The sequence below is a fragment of the Hemiscyllium ocellatum genome, chromosome 5 (assembly GCF_020745735.1).
Source record: "Hemiscyllium ocellatum isolate sHemOce1 chromosome 5, sHemOce1.pat.X.cur, whole genome shotgun sequence".
Lineage (NCBI taxonomy): Eukaryota > Metazoa > Chordata > Chondrichthyes > Orectolobiformes > Hemiscylliidae > Hemiscyllium > Hemiscyllium ocellatum.
Genome location: NC_083405.1, coordinates 38,553,989 through 38,573,279, shown reverse-complemented (window position 1 = coordinate 38,573,279; position 19,291 = coordinate 38,553,989). Strand labels below are relative to the sequence as shown.

General features: G+C 39.9%; 1 protein-coding gene across 1 annotated transcript in view; it reads right to left on the bottom strand.

Annotated features, from left to right (window-relative positions):
- Positions 1-1,000: 1,000 nt before the first annotated feature.
- Positions 1,001-19,291, bottom strand: part of grna.1 (granulin a, tandem duplicate 1) — a 41,834-nt gene continuing 23,543 nt past the window's right edge. Inside the window, exons 3-6 of the mRNA XM_060825400.1 lie at positions 14,729-14,950; positions 11,174-11,416; positions 8,119-8,376; positions 1,001-1,297 (exon numbers count right to left, since the gene is read on the bottom strand). Of these exons, the coding sequence (XP_060681383.1) occupies positions 1,151-1,297; positions 8,119-8,376; positions 11,174-11,416; positions 14,729-14,950 (870 nt within the window). The 3' untranslated portion in view covers positions 1,001-1,150. The remainder of the gene's footprint in view (positions 1,298-8,118; positions 8,377-11,173; positions 11,417-14,728; positions 14,951-19,291) is intronic.

The following is a 19,291-nucleotide window of genomic DNA, read 5'->3' as shown; positions in this document are numbered from 1 at the left end:
ACTAACCATACCTCCGTTGTTCACATCTAAATTCCATCCATGTTACTGTTCAAAATCCAGTTACACCTATTTAAATAAGATCTAAGTTTTTTTGTGGGGTTTCAAATGGCAGAACAGGAATAGAAAGTTGAAATTTGCTCTGACTTCAACTCTTGCCAGCTATAGCGGAGAAGGGGGTTGCTGTGATAACAATACATAGTCAATTTTAGAGCATTGATACTTAATTATCAATCCTCACTCCTACAAAATCCAACCAAGGTTCTGCTGCACAAAGTTACAATCTGGGAACAGAATCAGCTCCAAGATAACTTTATGGTCGATGTTTCTTTAATAGTTGATTTAAAATGCTGGGGCATTAAAAAAGATAGTGAGAAACATGATTTTAAATGGATCCATGAAGAAAAACATTGGTGGAGATGGTGGTAGGTGGTTTCTGTGCTGTTACCCTGATGCTATGTCATTTCTTTGAATGGTTTTAATCTCTCATTGGTGACTTAATAATGTAATAATTTATGTACACTGTGAATGAGTCAGAATAGAGCTGGAACATTGAAATCACCAAAAATGATGGTTTTTTTATTAATTTACAATCAACATAATTAAATCTCCTTGCCATATTCTTGATACTTGTTTAGTAGCAACTAACTAAGATACATGTATGTGCTAAAACTCAACGAAGATTTACTGGACAACAAAAACAATAATATTTGACAATAATCTCTTATAAAAATTATGCCAAATGGACAAATCTGGTAATTTTTTTCAAAAGTAGCCAAAAGTGATTATTGAAAGTATCCTCCAAATAGAAGGAGAAAGTGAGGACTGCAGATGCTGGAGATCAGAGCTGAAAATGTATTGCTGGAAAAGCGCAGCAGGTCAGGCAGCATCCAAGGTGCAGGAGAATCGACGTTTCGGACATGAGCCCTTCTTCAGGAATCTGATTCCTGCAGAAGGGCTCATGCCCGAAACGTCGATTCTCCTGCTCCTTGGATGCTGCCTGACCTGCTGCGCTTTTCCAGCAGCACATTTTCAGCTCCACCAAATAGAAACCAAGATGGCAAAGCTATTTCTACCTATAGCTGCAATGCAGAATAAAACTATGCCGTTTTTGTAATCTTAACCTCAGTACTATGATAGATGCAGGGCAGCTTTAAAGATTTTCAGAATCTTCAGGTGTTTTGCTCGAGGAGAGCTGCATCCAGTTGTATGAAGGAAAGATCTTCCAGCAGCGTTGATGCTTCATATCACAAAAGTGATGTTTCGGACAGCAGTGTTTCTCATCCCAGCAGCAGTGAGCCTGAAAAGGAAATGCAGCAAACAGCAATGGGACAAAATTACATTTGAGCAAAAACATTCAAGAAAACGTATAAATTTACTGATTCTGCAATGTAAAGGTGTTACATTTACAGTCAATACACTTGCAGTTTTGGGAACAGAAACGAAGTGATGGAGAAATTTAGCAGGTCTAGCAGCAAGTGTGAAGAGCAATCAGTTAATTGGCTGAATTCTTTTTGGCTAAGTCCGAATTGCATCAAGTTTTTGGGAGGCTTTGTTGCCGTGAGTCCTTTTGAGTTCTCTCACCCTATCGTCTGAACCCAATTCCCATCTCTCAACTCTGATTTCTGCCCCGTCCTAGCAACCCCCCCTTCCCACTTAGCAGATATCGTGAAATTCACCAGCATCCCTTGTGCTCATGCCATCTTTAAAAAACTGTTGCATACTGGGACAAGCACAAAGAGCCCTGCATAGTACTTTACATTTGCCCTGAACATGGCAGACAGAGGGGAAAATGGGTGCCCTGCTTTGCAGGTGGGGTCTCTAAGGTGCTGTTGGACAGGGGTGGTGCCATTGCAGAACTTCCGTTTCTCTCAGGGCCTGCAGTAGAGATTGTGTCAGCCTGGTCCAAGGTTGACCCAGGTCAGTGCAATCTCAGCTGTCTTGATAAATGTGTTAACTGCAGGATGGTAGTTGTAATGGAAAATTATCCATTTACGATGAAATTAATTATCCATTTACTGTGAAATTTGAAAGAGAATGCTTTTCTTTAACTTAATGCTGTATAAGTTAAACAATACTTTGATGAAGGCCTGTGGTCAGCTTATCTCTGTTTGAATTCTGTAAACATTCAACTTGACCTTGCGATAGCCGAACTCAGCGAAAGCTAAAGAACTGTTCTGTCTAAGACCAGGGGATTCACCCTTGAGAGTGTGATAAGAAACAGAATAAAGCAAGTGTCTGTACCATGTTAAGGCACTCCTTTACATGAAGGCATCTAGCATTTGTGTACTGGGGTCACTTCTGCAGAGGTAACAATAAAGCTCCTTTCTTTGCTCTTGCTAATAGTTGAGTCAAGTCGATTTAATTTCCATGACAGTAATCAATGTCCTTCTCCTCTCCATCAAGCTAAATGCCAACACTTTCTCTCTGATGACACACACACACACACACACACACACACTCTTCTACTGTACCCATTTTTTATCAAGTTTCACCACCACTCTCAAAATGCCTGCGACATATTTTCTGCTCATTCTCATCCAACACAACCCACAGCAACACTATCCAGGAGCTGCCTACTCACTTGCTCAGGATACTTCTCCACCTTCACCAAAAGTAGCTGTGTTATCTACTTTCAATTCCTGTAATAACTCCTCGCTCTCATTCCAGGAGAACAGCCCACAATAGTGTAGAAAGAGTCGTCAGGTGGCGTGATGCCCGTCATTCAGCTCCTCACCCTTTCTGACCGCCCAGAGCAAGACTCGTATTAGAGGCAAGCCTTGACTCACTGTGCTGAGACTTCGAGGGAAGGTTATCCTCTTGTATTGACTGATAACCCTATGACAAGCTTCTGGGCTTTGAGTCTACACTAAACAGAAAGGCAAGACAGCAGTAATATGGCCTGGTATCACTGGCTGAGGGTTAAAGTGCAAAATGCCAAGGCAAGGCAATACAATGCAGGAATGCTGTTAACATCCAGATATGCGGAGGGTAAGTGAGCACTGTAACAAACAAGTGAAGCAACCTGGTCCAGTCTATGAGCTGGGCAAGTGTCCCTGAGTACAAAGTGTCCTTGCTGCAGCATTACAATGATGGCTGCTGAAAACTTACACTGGTATTGAAAGACTCATTTATTGGGAATTCTAAAACCTGTACAATTGCTATATTTCACCTATCCATGTGCAGACAGGTGAGCAGCAATCTTAAATTTACTACAAATGTTCCATAAAGGGGACAGGGGAAAAAAAAAATCATGATGGTATCTGTAGAATAATGGCTTAAAAAAAGTTTTTACAGAGGCTAGGACTGATGTCATTCTTCATCACTTACAGAGTGATACATACATAGCACTATTATTCAGGTAATGTGTAAATGGAAATAAAAAGAAATAGTTCAATGATATGTGCACAAGAGTCAGATGTTTTTAGACAAATGAGCTGGGTTTAAATGTTTGTTCTGGAGCCAACTTTGGATAAGGAGTTCAACATTCTCCAGAATATTCCACATATAGTATCCCTAACAGGCAAATAGATACCATCCATTATTTAGATTTAATAACATGTAAAATTAAGAGATACTTAATATTCTAGAATTTTTTACCTCATAAGATCATATGAATGAGGAGGAACTGTGGCTATTTGGCTCTCGGAGCCATCCCTGCCATTCATTGAAATCATAGCTGAGGTTTTATCTCAACTCTGCTTAACCGGGCATAACCCACATTACCTGATTCACTTTGAAATATGAAATAATTCAAACGGTTTGCAAATCTTTGAAGAAATCCCCCTTCTCCAGCTGATCCTCTATACTGAATCTGCGACCTACAGTTCTAAATTTTCCAACATCCAGGCAATTACCTTGCTGTGACCCTTATGGATTTTATGTACCTCAGTGAGATTGCCACCATGCATTGTTCTAAACGCGAGAAAATGGATCTAGTCTAGCTATCCCAGGAACCTACATTGTATTCCTTCTGAGACAATTATACCCTTTTAGATAAAAAAATTCAACACTGTAGAGAGTACTCCATATATGGTATCGACAACAACCTGTATAATTTTAGCAAGACTTCTTTAAGCTAACATACAATTTGTTTCCTTCTTGTTTGTTGTACTTCGGTGTTTACTTTCAGCACTTTGTGGACAAGGACACTCACATCTAACCTACCCTCTAACTTTATTTTTGTGCATGTGCAAATTGTTTACGCATGTGGGCCTTTTTTTTGTGTAGTGAGGCAGACGTAAGTTAAAAGGGTTGACTTATGGGTGACCTGTGCAGGCATGACTGGGTTACTCTGTGGCCACACAGCTCCCTAGGAAATATCGATAATCAAAAATGTTCCAAGTCTTTCGTCATTTAAAATCGTACTGCTTTTTTAATTTTACCTATTAAAGTGGATTTTCACACTTCAAATTATTTCTACGACATTGCCCAACCATTTAACCTTTGTCTCTCACTTTGTAGTCTGTGTATTCTCACCATTTACTTTCCCATATGACTTTATATTGTCAGCAAACCTCTCAGTTTCTGCATCGGTGATTGATATTGATTTGAAACAGTTAAGGCTTGAGCACTGATCCTAGTGGGATTTGATAGTTTCACTTTCTCATTCTGAAAAGGACTAATCCGTTCCTCCCCTTTTTTTCTGTCCATTAATCAATCCTCATCCATTCTAATATATTAGGCCAAAGGGCCTTCATTTTATGCAATAACCTCTTGTATAATTCCTTGTGAAAGCTTTTTGAAAATCCACAAATGCAGCATCCACTAGTAGTTCATATCTAGCTGCTGGTTATAGCCTGTACAAGCTCTAACAGTTTTGCCAAACAGGAATTTTCTTCCAGAAATACATGTTGATTCTGCTCAATTTAAAGAGAATCGGAATATTAGGCTAGGAGCCATGTCAACAAAGAAATGCAGACATTTTGAAAAGATCCTTCAGTGTAATCAGACTAATTACATTCCTACGTCAAGAAAAGTTCTAAATGCGGTAAACAGATAAAAGCATCAAACCTAAGGGAAAAGCATATAACTGGGCAAATGTCAGTGGCAGGTCAGACGATTGGTCAGAATACAAAGAAAGGCAGAGAACGATTAAAAGGTTAATTGGAAGAACGAATTTTGAGCATGAGAGGAAGCTAGCTAGAAATGGGGTTAAAGCAACAAGTAATTTTACAAGTTTCTAGAAAAGAGCAAGTTCATTACTGTTGATCCTCAAGCAGGTGACCATGGGGAGTGAATAGTAGGTAATAAAGAAATGGTGTCTGTTATAAATAAACACTTTTTGTCTATCTTGATTAAAGAGATTACAAAGATTAAGATTCTTATAAATTAGAAGGTTGAAGGAAGAGGTTATCTTGGAAAAGTTTATAATCAGTAGGAAAGTGGTGCTGACCAAACTGACGAGCTGTAAGTTGATAAGTCTTTGAGTCCAGGTGAACTGCATCTTTAAGGGTTTGGCTAAAAAATAGGAGGTGCATTAGTGTTTCAATTTTCCAAAATTCAATTTGTTAAGTTCTGGAAAGGTGAGACTGGAAAGCAGCAAATTTAACTTCTTTATTAATAAAAGGACAGGAGGCAAGAAACAGCTAAGATGATATATGTCACAAAGAAGATGTTTGAATTGATCATAAAGATTACAACTTGCAATAGCGCTTGGAAAAAGTTGAGATATTGAGAAGAGTCAGCATGGTTTTGTGAAAGGGAAATCATGTTTAATCAATTTATTAGCATTCTTTGAAGAAATATCATGCACTGTGGATAGAGGTGAAACCGTAAATGTACTGTACTTGGATTTCCAGAAGGCATTTGACAAGATTATGCATAAAAGAATATTGCATAAAGTGGCGCTGACAAATAGGAGTGACATACTAACATCAGTGCATTGAGTATAGGAATTGGGAGGTCATGTAGCAGCTATATAGAACATTGGTTGGGTTACTTTTGGAATACTGCATTCAGTCCTGGTCTCCTTGCTATTCGGCAGGATGTTGTTAAACTTGAAAGGGTTCAGAAAAGAGTTACAAGAATGTTGCCAGGGTTGGAGGGTTTGAGATATAGGGAAAGGTTGAATAGACTGGGGTTTTCCCAGAGCATCAGAGGCTGAGGGGTGACCTTATGGAGATTTATAAGGGTGAATAGTCAATGTCTTTTCCCTGGGATGGGGGAGTCCTAAATTAGAGGGCATAGGTTTAAGGTTAGATGAGAAAGATTTAAAAGGGACCTAAGGGCATCCTTTTCACACAGAGGGAGGTGGGTACATGGAATGAGCTGCCAGAGGAAATGATGGAGGCTGGTGCAATTACAACTTTTAAAAAGGCATTTGGATGGGTATATGAATAGGAAGGGTTTGGAAGAATATTGGATAAATGTTGGCAGGTGGGACTACATTAATTTAGGATATCTGTCAGCATGGACAAGTTGGACCAAAGAGTCTGTTTCCATGCTGTAGACCTCTCTGATTCTAAGTGCAGAAGCATCCTGTAAGTAAATCAGAAATGTACTTTGGAAGGGCTTGTAGAAGATGTCATATATTGGGATGATTGTGACTGGTACCCATGGAGCATGTCCTGAGATGTTAATGCCTGGTTTCCAACTTTGAAGCCATTCAGAGCAAATAGTGTGCTGAATGTCACAGGTACACATTCTGATTTTTGTTGGGTTTCCCAACATCTAGCATGTTTGGCAAGTTTAAGGTGAGAACCTGAATATTAATGAGGTGAGTATTATATAGTTGTACATTTGCCTCATATATGTTATAATTCTAGGAAGAATGTGAATGTATTGGAGAAAGTGCAGAAGCAGTTTACAATCATGGCTTTGAGACTAAGAAATTTCAGATAAGAGAATACATTGAAAAAGTTGGGACTTTTCACCCTCAAATGAAGAAGTCTTTTTCAGTACAGCTTCCAGCATATACAGTAACTTGCTCCTACATTAAATCGAAGAGGAGACCTTGTTGGGGTTTTCAAAATTGTGATTGGACTGGATAGAACAGATAGGGAGAAACTATTCCCACTTGTATAAAGATCAAAAGAGACAGGGCACATAGTTAGTGATTTACAAATGAGGCAAAGGTGATATGCCAAAAAAAACCTTTTCACTTGGCAAGTAATTAGGATATGGAATGCAATGTCAATGGTGGAGGCTGGTTTAAGTGAAGCATTGAAGAGGGCAATAGACAATTATTTGGAAAGAAAACAATGTGCAGGTGTATGGGGGAAAAGCACAAGATTGGAATTAGGTAATGACACTTATTTGAAGAGCTGGTGCAGATGCTATGGGTCAAATGGTCTGCTTTGCCCAATAAGACCTCCATGGATTCTAAGTTATGGCATTAAGGAACTTAAGAAGTAATAATAACCATTAAATTGGCCATGCTAAATTGTCCGTAGTGCTAGGTGTATAGTCAGGGGTAAGTATAGGGGTGTGGGTTTCTCTTCAGAGGGTCGGTGTGGACTTGTTGGGCTGAAGGGCCTGCTCCCACACTGTAGGGAATCTAATCAAATGGTACTTTGTCACTGCTTAGCAATTATTTTGCCGTGCCACTTGTGAAGTACGTAAAAAATGTAATGAGATGATCTCATTGTTGAAGTGGGCCTTGCCTCATTCATTGCCCAATTCTGCCATACATTGGCCACATTGCTCACACACCTATAAGATTCCACATAATGTTTCAAGTCCAATATGTTTCTTCTTCAGAACTTCTGTTCTGAAGTTGAGGGATGAGAGTTTCTTGAGTACCTTTTTTTAATATATATATTTCAGCTCTCTGAAATATGTTTGTCCACATTTGTTTTTGTTTTTTATTTAATAAAACTGTTTCACATATGTGACAAGTGGGTAAATTGGTCTGCAACACTTCCAAATCATTGAAAACATTTTCATAAGTACAAATTGGAATTCATCTTAGACTCTTTGTATGAAATATTTGTAATAATTATATAAATATAATATATAATAATAAGTCAGAATTTTGTACACTTCTTGCATAGCAATAGTAGTATTCTTCTAAACTGCTTTTCATCTTGTGGACACAGAATGATTTCTCAAATTCAAATGTCTGAGATAAACAAGTATTGTTTTAACAAATTCACAGTCCATGCATCAATTGTGACTTACATTCGGATATGGACAGCATCCCCATTGTCCGTTCTTCACCTTACAGCATGTACTTCCAGCTTTACAAACATGTGTGTCATCACAATAGACGACTGAGCCATCACCACTGAGGCTGTTCTGCAGAGCTTCTGACCGAATCATTGCAGGTTCCTTCATGAGCCATGGTATACCGGCGCTATCCTTTATACACTTTGACCTCTGAAGGTCACATCTGGTGCCATGAGGACAGCAGTGGACACCATCTTTACAACAAACAGCCTAATTGACAATAAAGACCAAAGTAACTATTTTATCATTAAAGCATTACATTTTCATTTGATTACTCTTTGGAAAAACATTATGGAAAGGGGAAGTAAGGAAACAAAAAAAAAATCACTTAACCCATGCTGATACTCTGTGACATTACAATTTCACAACTTTATCCTGTAGCCCTGCAAGTTTATTTCTTTCAAGTGTTCATCCAATTTCTGTTTGAAACCATTGATCATATGAGCTTCTACAAGTATTGTTGGTAGTCAGGGCCATGCATTAAATAATTATAGCAAGCTACTGCATTATCTCTATTCTCCATTCCTTTTGCAGACTATGAAGGTATATTTAATGAACTGCAAGGAAATCCATTCAGATTAAATGTAGCTTGAAGTGATTCATACTAATGGCCTGGATGAGATAACCATTCTGTATCAGAATAAATCTTTGCAAATAACAGGTAAATCAGTAGTTTTATATTTTCCGCTTTCTCCAGTATTCTGCTTTTGAAGCAAGAAAATTGCAAAATCCCCTTAAGAGGGAAATGTAATGGGAAGTTAATTCCCTTCCACCGTGCAGTTATGCATAACATAATAAAACATAAATGTAAAAACATCATTTACATTTCAGTTTTACAGATTGTAATAACCTATCCTTGGAGGTGGATAACAGTTCCTTCTCACTGCATGACCTACAGCAGATAAATCCATTTTGACAGTATTGTACATCATCTTTAGACAATCCAGCTGTACTTCCAAATACTGGTACTCAGAGCTGTCCTCAGTTCAAACCTCTTCCTTTAAACTGGTATTTTGGAATATTTCAGTGGCATGAATGACAAATGAAAACCATCTGTGTAGTCATGCAGGCAGCACATTGTTACAGTGGAACAATGGACAGTCTCAAGAGATTTTCTATTCACTAAATGGGATACAAGCATCACTGGATAAGCCATTACATTCCAGACTAAATTGCCTTGGAAGTAGTGGTGGTGAGCTGCCTTCTCAAGCCTCTATAGTCCTTCCAGTGCTGTTAGGTAAGGACTTCTAGAAGTTTGACCTAATGACAGTGAAGAAATGGCAATAGAGTTTCAGTTCAGGATGGTGTATGGCTTGTATGAGGGGAGCTTGTAGGGGGTGATGTTGCCATACATCTGCTGTCCTTATCCTTCCAGCTGGATGACTTCATGGGAGGAGCCTTTAGAAGGATTAAAGGAACCTTGTTAAGCATAGCAGTGCACATTGTAGATACACACTGCTGCAAGTGTGCCCATGGTGGGGGAGTGAATGTTGAAAGTGATGAATGAAGGGCCAAGCAAGCAAGCTCCAGGTAGGTATTGAGCTTCTTGAATGTTTTTGGAGCTGCACCATTCAGGCAAATGGACAATATTTCATCATATTCTGATATGCCTTGCAGAAGGTAGACATTCAGAAGTCAGGAAGGGAGTTACACATACTGGTTACTTTACCTCTGACTGCCCTTTTGGCTACTGTATTTACATGGCTGTGCTTGTTGAGTTTCTAGTCAATGGTAACGCTCATTATGTTAATTATGTGTGTTCATGGTGGGAGGGGGTGTGGGGAGGTTGGATTCAGCAATGGTAATGCCATTGAATATTGAGGGACCATGTTCATATTCTCTCTTGTCACGTATGGTCATTACCTTATACTTAAATAGTGAGTCAAATTCACTACACACATCAGCCCAAGCCTGAATATTATTCAGTGCATACTTCACACACTTCAATATCTGAAAGGTCATGACTGATGCTGAACATCATGTAATTGTCAATGAACATTCCCACTTCTGGCCTTATGATGCAGGCATGGTCATTTATGGAGCAGCTGGAAGCATTTGGGAATAGGACTTTACCCTGAGGATCTCCTGCAGTAATGACTTTGAGTTAAGATGCCTGGCGTACAACAACCAAATAATTGTTTTTGTGCCAAGTACCCCTCTGACTTCTAAGGCAAGAACTTTCTGTGTCTAGTTTGTTCGATGCAGTTGGCAGGACAGGAAACTGTATATTAATGAGGCAAGATGCGCTGTTAATAAGATCCCAAAAAGTAATAATCATCTTTACCAGGCAACTCATCATTTCCTGCAGGAATCTTACTTGACAGCTGGAACTTAGTTAAAAGATGCAATACGTTGCTCCCGCCATCAAATAGACCTTGCTGGACATAGTGCAATTCTGCTTCATTTCTGGCCAAATCTCATGTCATTCAAGAGCCTATAAGATTTCAGTGGTTAATTCTTTTCTCTCCCCTCAGCTGTCATCTGAGGTTTGGTGAGTACTTGCTGCATTTTTTTGCTTTTATTTCTAAATTCTAGCATCTGCACTCTTTGTTTTTGTGCAACAGGTCCATCTTGATTTTAACATTGTACGCCAGCCAAAGAGACAAAATAATCAATTAACATTCATCAAGCTTATCACAAAATTCTGCCTTGCAGTCTTGTAATCTGGAACGCTGTGGAACCAGGTAGAAAATATAACGCTGAAAAGGGATGTGGGGGGTGTGTATTAAGGGAAATCTTCAACTTGATCACTGGCTAACTCCATAAAATTCCTCACATTGTTTATATGCTCTCAGCAAGTAATTTGTGAAACTTTAACTCCACTATACCTACAATTTGTTAAGTAGCAAGAAAGCATTTAAAGTGTTTTAATATTTTACAAATATGTGTACCTGTCTTGTTGTGAGTGCTCACATGCATGCAAGATAGTATCTTCATATTGTGGAAGTAATTTGAATTTAAAAAAGGGCAGCATTTATATTTCAGTGATACAATTTGTAACCCCTACCTGAGGTTGTGGGCAGCAACTCCAACCTCCGCTCGGCGTTTTACAACAGGTATATTCATTCGCACAGTAATGTGTATAGTCACAATAGACTTTTGAGTTGTCACTGTTTACACCACTGCTCAAAGCACTTTCCATTTCAAATGTCTGGTTTTCCACTGAAACACTATGATATTTCAGTGCTGAGGATGATGGATTGGTATCACCTTGTGGGCAGCACATTGTCCCACCGTAACAACAGACAGTCTAAATATAAACCAAGAAATAACAGTTAACATTTTGTAAGTTCAATTCAGTATTACATATTTAAACCATGAATTAATGCTTAAAAATGTATTTCAAACACTTAAATTATCCTGTGATATTGCCATGCAACTATTGAAAGGGCTAGTGGCCTAATTTATAACTGAGTTGATTATGTTGCTATGATACTTTTGTGCTGCCAAAATCTCCACTACCACCACTGCAACCCAACCCAATTCTGTGGCTTGCAAGTCATTAAATCCACATGGGTTTCCATCAGAATTGACAGTAGCAAGAGGGGCCTCCCAGTGGAGGACAGGAAGATTTAATGGTATTGTCACAGCAGTGTCATCCAGAGAGACAGTCGGAGCTTTACACAGTCAGCTGTGACCTAAAACAGAATAGTTATCATATTCAGATGAATCAGCTAACACAGAATAATTTAATGCTGTGCATTACAGTGGAAGGATCCAATAAATATGTCTCCATTGGCAAAAATGCTCAATGATAATCATGGTGTCGTCAAGTAAAACTGGTAAAAACTATTTGATGCATTTTCAACTAGCATTGGGGATAGCTGTCTCGTGCCAGCAGAAAGTTCAAAATCCATCTTGTATGGTGAAAAACAAAAGATTGTGAATGTGATACTCAAGCACCATGTACGATCTCTAATAAACCTGCTTTGAAGTCAAGAATTCTATTTGCAAGGGTCAAAGAAAGAACCAACAAATTTCACAATATTCATTGAAGTTGAATTAACCCAAAAGATGACAATAATAAATGAGCAGTGAATAAGCATAAAAAAAATCATAATTCCCTATCGCCAATTGATTGCTCTTAATCTGTAATCCATGGAAAGAGTTATTCATTTGATTTAGGTTTGAACAGTAAAATTATTTAAATGTTGTCTTTCCACTAGAAGCACAAAGTCTTCAGTTCAGTTAAAATCTGGAATTAAAAGTCCAATGAAACCATTGCCATAAACACACTGTTGATTCACTGATGTCCTTTAGAGAAGTCAAACTGCTGTCCTTACCTGGTCTATCCTAAGTCGGAGCTCAGATCTGCAGCAACACAGCAATGTGGTTGTTGTCACGTTTTGGTGAGGCCCTGAACATCCGGATCCCGTTTTGACAAACTTCACACAAATCCAATCAGCTTCACCTTCCTAGGTCCCCATCCAACCTATTGACATGATCCTGCACCTTACCACCTTTCTCGCTTCAGCCCCTCCTATATGAAGACGACCACGCCTGGTGTCAGCATAATATATCGTATCTGCCATGAAGCTAAGCTCCTGATCATGGACAACCTCCCACTCCTCCATTACCCCATTCCCACCATATATCCCTGCTTTACTGGATCTTCTCTTACAAATACAGTTGCCCCCCCCCCCCCATAACAATAATTCTCCCAACCTGCAGCCCCCAATCTTCATGACTATGTTCCAGAGTCTTCTTTCTGTGTTAGTGGTATCACTTACAGCAACATCAGAGGCTGCTTTGACTTGCTATTTTATGTTTCTGGATTAGTGGTGCTGGAAGAGCACAGCAATTCAGTCAGCATCCATGGAGCAGCGAAATCGATGTTTTGGGCAAAAGCCCTTCATCAGGAATAAAGGCAGTGAGCCTGAAGCGTGGAGAGATAAGCTAGAGAAGGGTGGGGGTGGGGAGAAAGTAGCATAGAGTACAATGGGTGAGTGGGGGAGGGGATGAAGGTAATAGGTCAGGGAGGAGAGGGTGGAGTGGATAGGTGTAAAAGGAGACAGGCAGGTAGAACAAATCTGGAAAAGTCATGGGGACAGTGCTGAGCTGGAAGTTTGGAACAAGGGTGAGGTGGGGGAAGGGGAAATGAGGAAACTGTTGAAGTCCACATTGATGCCCTAGGGTTGAAGTGTTCCGAGGCGGAAGATGAGGCGTTCTTCCTCCAGGCGTCTGGTGGTGAGGGAGCGACGGTGAAGGAGGCCCAGCACCTCCATGTCCTCGGCAGAGTGGGAGGGGGAGTTGAAATGTTGGGCCACGGAGCGGTGTGGTTGATTGGTGCGTGTGTCCCAGAGATGTTCCCTAAAGTGCTCTGCTAGGAGGTGTCCAGTCTCCCCAATGTAGAGGAGACCGCATCGGGAGCAACAGATACAATAAATGATATTAGTGGATGTGCAGGTAAAATATTGATGGATGTGGAAGGCTCCTTTAGGACCATGGATAGAGGTGAGGGAGGAGGTGTGGGCACAGATTTTACAGTTCCTGCGGTGTCAGGGGAAAGTGCCAGGATGGGAGGGTGGGTTGTAGGGGAGCATGGACCTGACCAGGTAGTCACGGAGGGAACGGTCTTTGTGGAAGGTGGAAAGTGGTGGGAGGGAAATATATCCCTGGTGGTGGGGTCTTTTTGGAGGTGGCGGAAATGTTGGCAGATGATTTGGTTTATGTGAAGGTTTGTAGGGTGGAAGGTGAGCACCAGGGACATTCTGTCCTTGTTATGGTTGGAGGGGTGGGGTCTGAGGGTGGAGGTTTGGGATGTGGACAAGATGCGTTGGAGGGCATCTTTAACCACGTGGGAAGGGAAATTGCGGTGTCTAAAGGAGGAGACCATCTGGTGTGTTCTGTGGTGGAACTGGTCCTCCTGGGAGCAGATACGGTGGAGGTGGAGGAATTGGGAATACGGGATGTTGCATTCACCACTTATTGATTGGTGCCTGCATGAATTATGGTGAGTCGACACCCCACGACTTAACCACAGCTGCTCGCTTGCTGTATATGCAGGTGTTTCCCATGTAAGCTACTGGTACATGATGCAGGTGTGAGATTGACATCATAGCCTGCTGTGCAACAAGATGTATGTCCCCTTAAAAGAGATATGCTGACCAGTAAGGCAAACCAGTAAGCCTGGTCATAGGACGATGCTAGTTGGCAGGGCAAGGCAAGTCAAGGATGTCACGAGATTGCAGGTAGTCACGAACTGAATGGACACGAAAAGAAGTAGCTAGATGCCCTGTAATGCAACCTGGTCCAATCTGTAAGGTGGGTACATTTCCTTGAACACAGAATGTTCTTGTAGGAGACTTTTAATGCTAGCTTTCAGTGTGCTCTGCAATGTAGATCTGTCCTTCCTAAATGATCTGTAAATGGATCAGATAGATGCCAAGAGGATTCTAGATTGTTGGTAAATATTGGCTAATTTTAATATTTTACAAATGTGTGTGCATGTCTTGTTGTGAGTGCTCACATGCATGCAAGGTAGTATCTCCATATTTAGAAAGTAATTTGAATTTAAAAAGGGCAGTATTTATATTTCAGTGATACAGTTTGGAACCCCTACCTGAGGTCGTGGGCAGCAACTCCAGCCTCCAGTTTGCACTTTACAACAGGCATATCCATCCATACATATATGCCAATAATCACAATGGACTACTGAACTGTCACTCTTGACATTGATGCTCCGAGCACTTTCCACTGGAATGCTGGGATATTTCAGTGCTGAGGATGATGGATCTGTGTCATCTTTCCCACAGCGCTTGGTCCCATCAAAACGCTGGATATTCTAGGTATAAAATTAGGAAAACATCATTGTTAAAACTTTGGTAAAGTCAATTCATTAGCTTTATATACATTAGAACACAAGCTAGAGTTTATCAATCCAAACCGTAAAGTGCGACATTGTTATTTATCATTATTGCAATGAGTGTCAGGCATAGTTTTCTAATGGAGTAATGCCTTTGTTAAAATAATTGGCAAATAAGTTCTCACTCATGCATTACACATTGCTGATAGTTTTGTTCTGCCAAATTGCTCCACTGTAACCACCGCAAACCAACTTAGTTTCCTGGATCAGGAGCCAAAGCAAATACAGAAGGGGTCACAACATTAACGAACTGGGACCTCCCAGTGTGACAGAGGATAATTGTCCTGAAACAAGAATGTCAGTTAAAGAGGCAGCAGGAGACCCTAAAGGGGCAAATGAGCATGAAAGGGTGAAAAAACATCAATAAACATTCCACCAATCTTGATCAAATGGGTCAATGGGCTGAAAAATGGAGTTCAATCAGGATAAACGTGATTTTGCATTTTGGTACTGGGGTATTGCTGTACAATAGAGGAACGTAGGGGTTCATGTGCGCAAGTTTATGAAGTTTGTATCAAATATAGACAGGGTGGTTAAAAAGGCATTTGACACACTTGCCTTCATTACTCAGCCCTTCGAGTATAAGAGTGGGGAAGTCATGTAGACGTTGCACAGGACACTGGTCAGGCATCTTCTGGAATACTGTATCCAGTTCTAGTCACCCAGTAATAGGAAGGATATTATTAAGCTGGAGAGGATTCAGAAGAAATTTACCAGGATGTTGCTGGGTATGGAAAGTTTCAGTTATAACGAAAGGCTCGATAGGCTGGGACTTTTTTCAAAGGAATGTAGAGGTTGAGAAGTTTATCAAATAATGAGGGGTAGAGATACAGTTCATGGTAGTTGTCTTTTCTCTAGGAGGGAAAATTTCAAGATGAGGGGACATGTTTTTGAAGTGAGAGGAAAGAGATTTAGAAGAAATCATGAGGGCCAAGTTATTTTGTCTATATAGGATGGTTCACGTGTAGAATAAGGAAGTGGTGGATGTGGGTACAATTCAATGTTTAAAAGACATTTGGATAACTACATGAATAGAGAAGATTTGGATGGGTATGGGGCATAAGCAGGCAGATGAGACTAGTTTAGTTTGAGATTATGTTTGGCATAGACCAGTTGAACCGAAGGGTCTGTTTCTGTGCTTTGTGACTCTATAGCTAAGAATGGTTCATGTTTGTAACAGTACAATTAACCTTAAGATTGAAAAAAAATCTATTTAAAAACTGGCATAGCTCATCTGCCTTCCAGCAGAAGTTGAAGATTTTTTGCAATGAACCAAAGAAAACAGACCATATATGGTGTTTCAGAATATAAATCAACCAACTACATATTCACAGTCTCTCATAATCCTATCTTGAAATAAAGATATGCTGTAGCTTTGGTGAATAATCCACAAATTGAGTAATGACAAAAAGAACACAATGGAAATGTTTGAATGATGTTTCTGCAAAGGTATAGTTGTCAGAGTTATGAAGTATTTTGTGGGTTACATAAGTGGTTCAATATTATTGCTGATCCGGATGGCCACTGATATTGTACCTTTGTTGCAATTGGAGCTTCCAGGCCACAGCGTTTAATCCAGGTATTTATGTTTGATTTCATTATTATATTGTTCTTATCAGATAACCACTTAGAAAGGATTAATACTGAAGACTGCATCAAGATTCATCCAATTTGATGATCTCATAAGGACTTTGGTGGAGAAAGGCATCTTGAAGTCAGACTTCCTCCATCTAGATCTCTACAGTCTTTGTAACAATGTATATAATACCAAAGTTACTTGCATTTATCACAAGCATGCAATAAACTCGAAGTAACTGCATAGAGGCCGATATCCTTGTTGCCAAGTCTCCCTTTATATATGTGGACAGTGACCAGCCAGCTCAAAGCCAGTCCCCAGGACTGAAGAGATCTTCTGAATCTCCCGATTATTTTATTTTATTAAACAAATTACAAAACAGTTAATTTCCTGATTATATCTGCCCACCAGAGCTCCCTGATTGGGGTTGTTAACCTGGGTCAATCAAGAATCTCAGTCAATGAGATCCACCTGGCCATGGTTCCAATCACTATAAAACTACATCTTGTTAAGACAAGTGCTTCATCTATTGGATTACAAAGACATTTTAACTTTACCGCTCTAGTCAATAGAATAAGCAGCTTATAGAAACAGGATGGAAAGAAATCTTACTTACAAAGACCAAGAGTTCAGCTAGCTCATGTAACAGTGCTCATCTGAAGATTGAATTTAGCTACATGTTTACAACATACAATACTCAAAGGATGATGAATACACTACCATCGGTTGAATTTACCTCAGAAATTCTATCTATGGAAATTTCTTGGACAATACATGCTGGAACCAGGGAGAAATTAAACACTGATGCATCAATATGGCTGTCTGCATTAAGCTGTGAGAAATTCAACTTGATCATTGTTCAACTTTATAAAATTCCTCTCATTGTTTTCTATCCTCTCAGCTAATAAATTGTGTGAATTTTAACTGCTTGGTATTACCTCTATAGTTAACTATGAGAAATCACGGTATACACATTTATCTCAGATTCCTGAAGAAGGGCTTATGCCCGAAACGTTGAATCTCCTGTTCCTTGGATGCTGCCTGACCTGCTGCGCTTTTCCAGCAACACATTTTCAGCTACACATTTATCTCACTCTACCGGGCAATTTCATTTCTCCAGTCCCGAAAATCATGCTTTTTCACTTATTTGGGCATATAAATTAATCTTCCTTTTTGGCTGCAGTATACTAGATTTGCACTTGTAATCAGCCTCAAATTTTCATTCCACAAATGTTTTACTTACTGCTACCTAATCATCAGACGAATGGATTAGCCTGGTAAAAGGGGCTATGTTGTAAAGATTTGTGGGAGTTTAAGACACAGCCACATTTTGCATGACAATGAAACTTCAAAATGTTGAACCCCATCCCTCTATATCCTAACTGGCAATTCATTTGTATATTTGGTGTATAACTAACCTTTGAGGGATTTCTTCAAGCTTCACACGTTACTTTGAATGGCAAGTGAGCAATATGATGTTCATCTGCTCCAATTTTTTTGTCATTCGTATCTTGCCTTCTGCGGTATGCTTACAGGAAAAGAGTCTTGAATGGGCTCATGGGGAAAGGGTTGACACCTTGGACAGGGGTGTGGTTGACATAGGCCACCCCCATTCCAGATGCTTTGTAAAGGAACTCCCAGAAGCCCGCAAGTAACACCAAGTGCATTTGTTGTGCTCACTACAATGCGAGCACTTGCTATTGGATTAATACCAATGGCAGTAGGGCAAGGATTTTAAGTTCTGCCCAGTGAAACAGTGTTTAAGCTACTGTAAGATATAGGTACCAGTTCCAACTTCTGTTGTGCATTCAAAACAATGTATATCCATCAAGATGGCAATTGCAGTAAATTATTGAGCTGTCATTAATGTTCCTCAATAGAGATTCAATCTCCATTTCCAGGTTTCTCAGAGGTTCAAGACATAATTTACTGACATTCCCCTTGGAGAGTTCAATTGCTGGGGGAGCAATTGAAGACTTTTAAGACTAAAAAAAAGAGCCCTTGAAGACAGAAACAGGGGAATATATTACAGGGAACAAAGAAATGGCAGAAGAATTGAATTGGTACTTCAAATCTGTGTTCACTGGGGAAGACACAAGCAATCTCCCTGAGGTACGTGGCTGAAGGACCTGGACTGAAGGGAATTTATATTTGCCAGGAATTGGTGTTGGAGAGACTGTTAGGTCTGAAGGTTGTTAAGTCCCCGGGGCCTGATGGTCTACATCCCAGGGTACTGAAAGAGGTGGCTCGAGAAATCGTGGATGCATTGGTGATTATTTTCCAGAGTTCGATAGATTCACGATCAGTTCCTGCGGATTGGAGGGTGGTAATGTTTTTAAGAAAGGTGGGAGAGAGAAAGCAGGAAATTATAAACCAGTTAGTCTGACCTCAGTGGTGGGAAAGATGCTGGAGTCTATTATAAAGGATGAAATTACGACACATCTGGATTATAGTAACAGGATAGGTCAGAGTCAGAGTCATAGATTTATGAAGGGGAAATCATGCTTGACTAATCTCCTGGAATTTTTTGAGGATGTAACTCTGAAGATGGACAAGGGAGATCCAGTAGATGTAGTGCACCTGGACTTTCAGAAAGCTTTTGATAAAGTCCCATATAGGAGGTTAGTGAGCAAAATTAGGGCGCATGGTATTGGGGGCAAAGTACTAACTTCGATTGAAAGTTG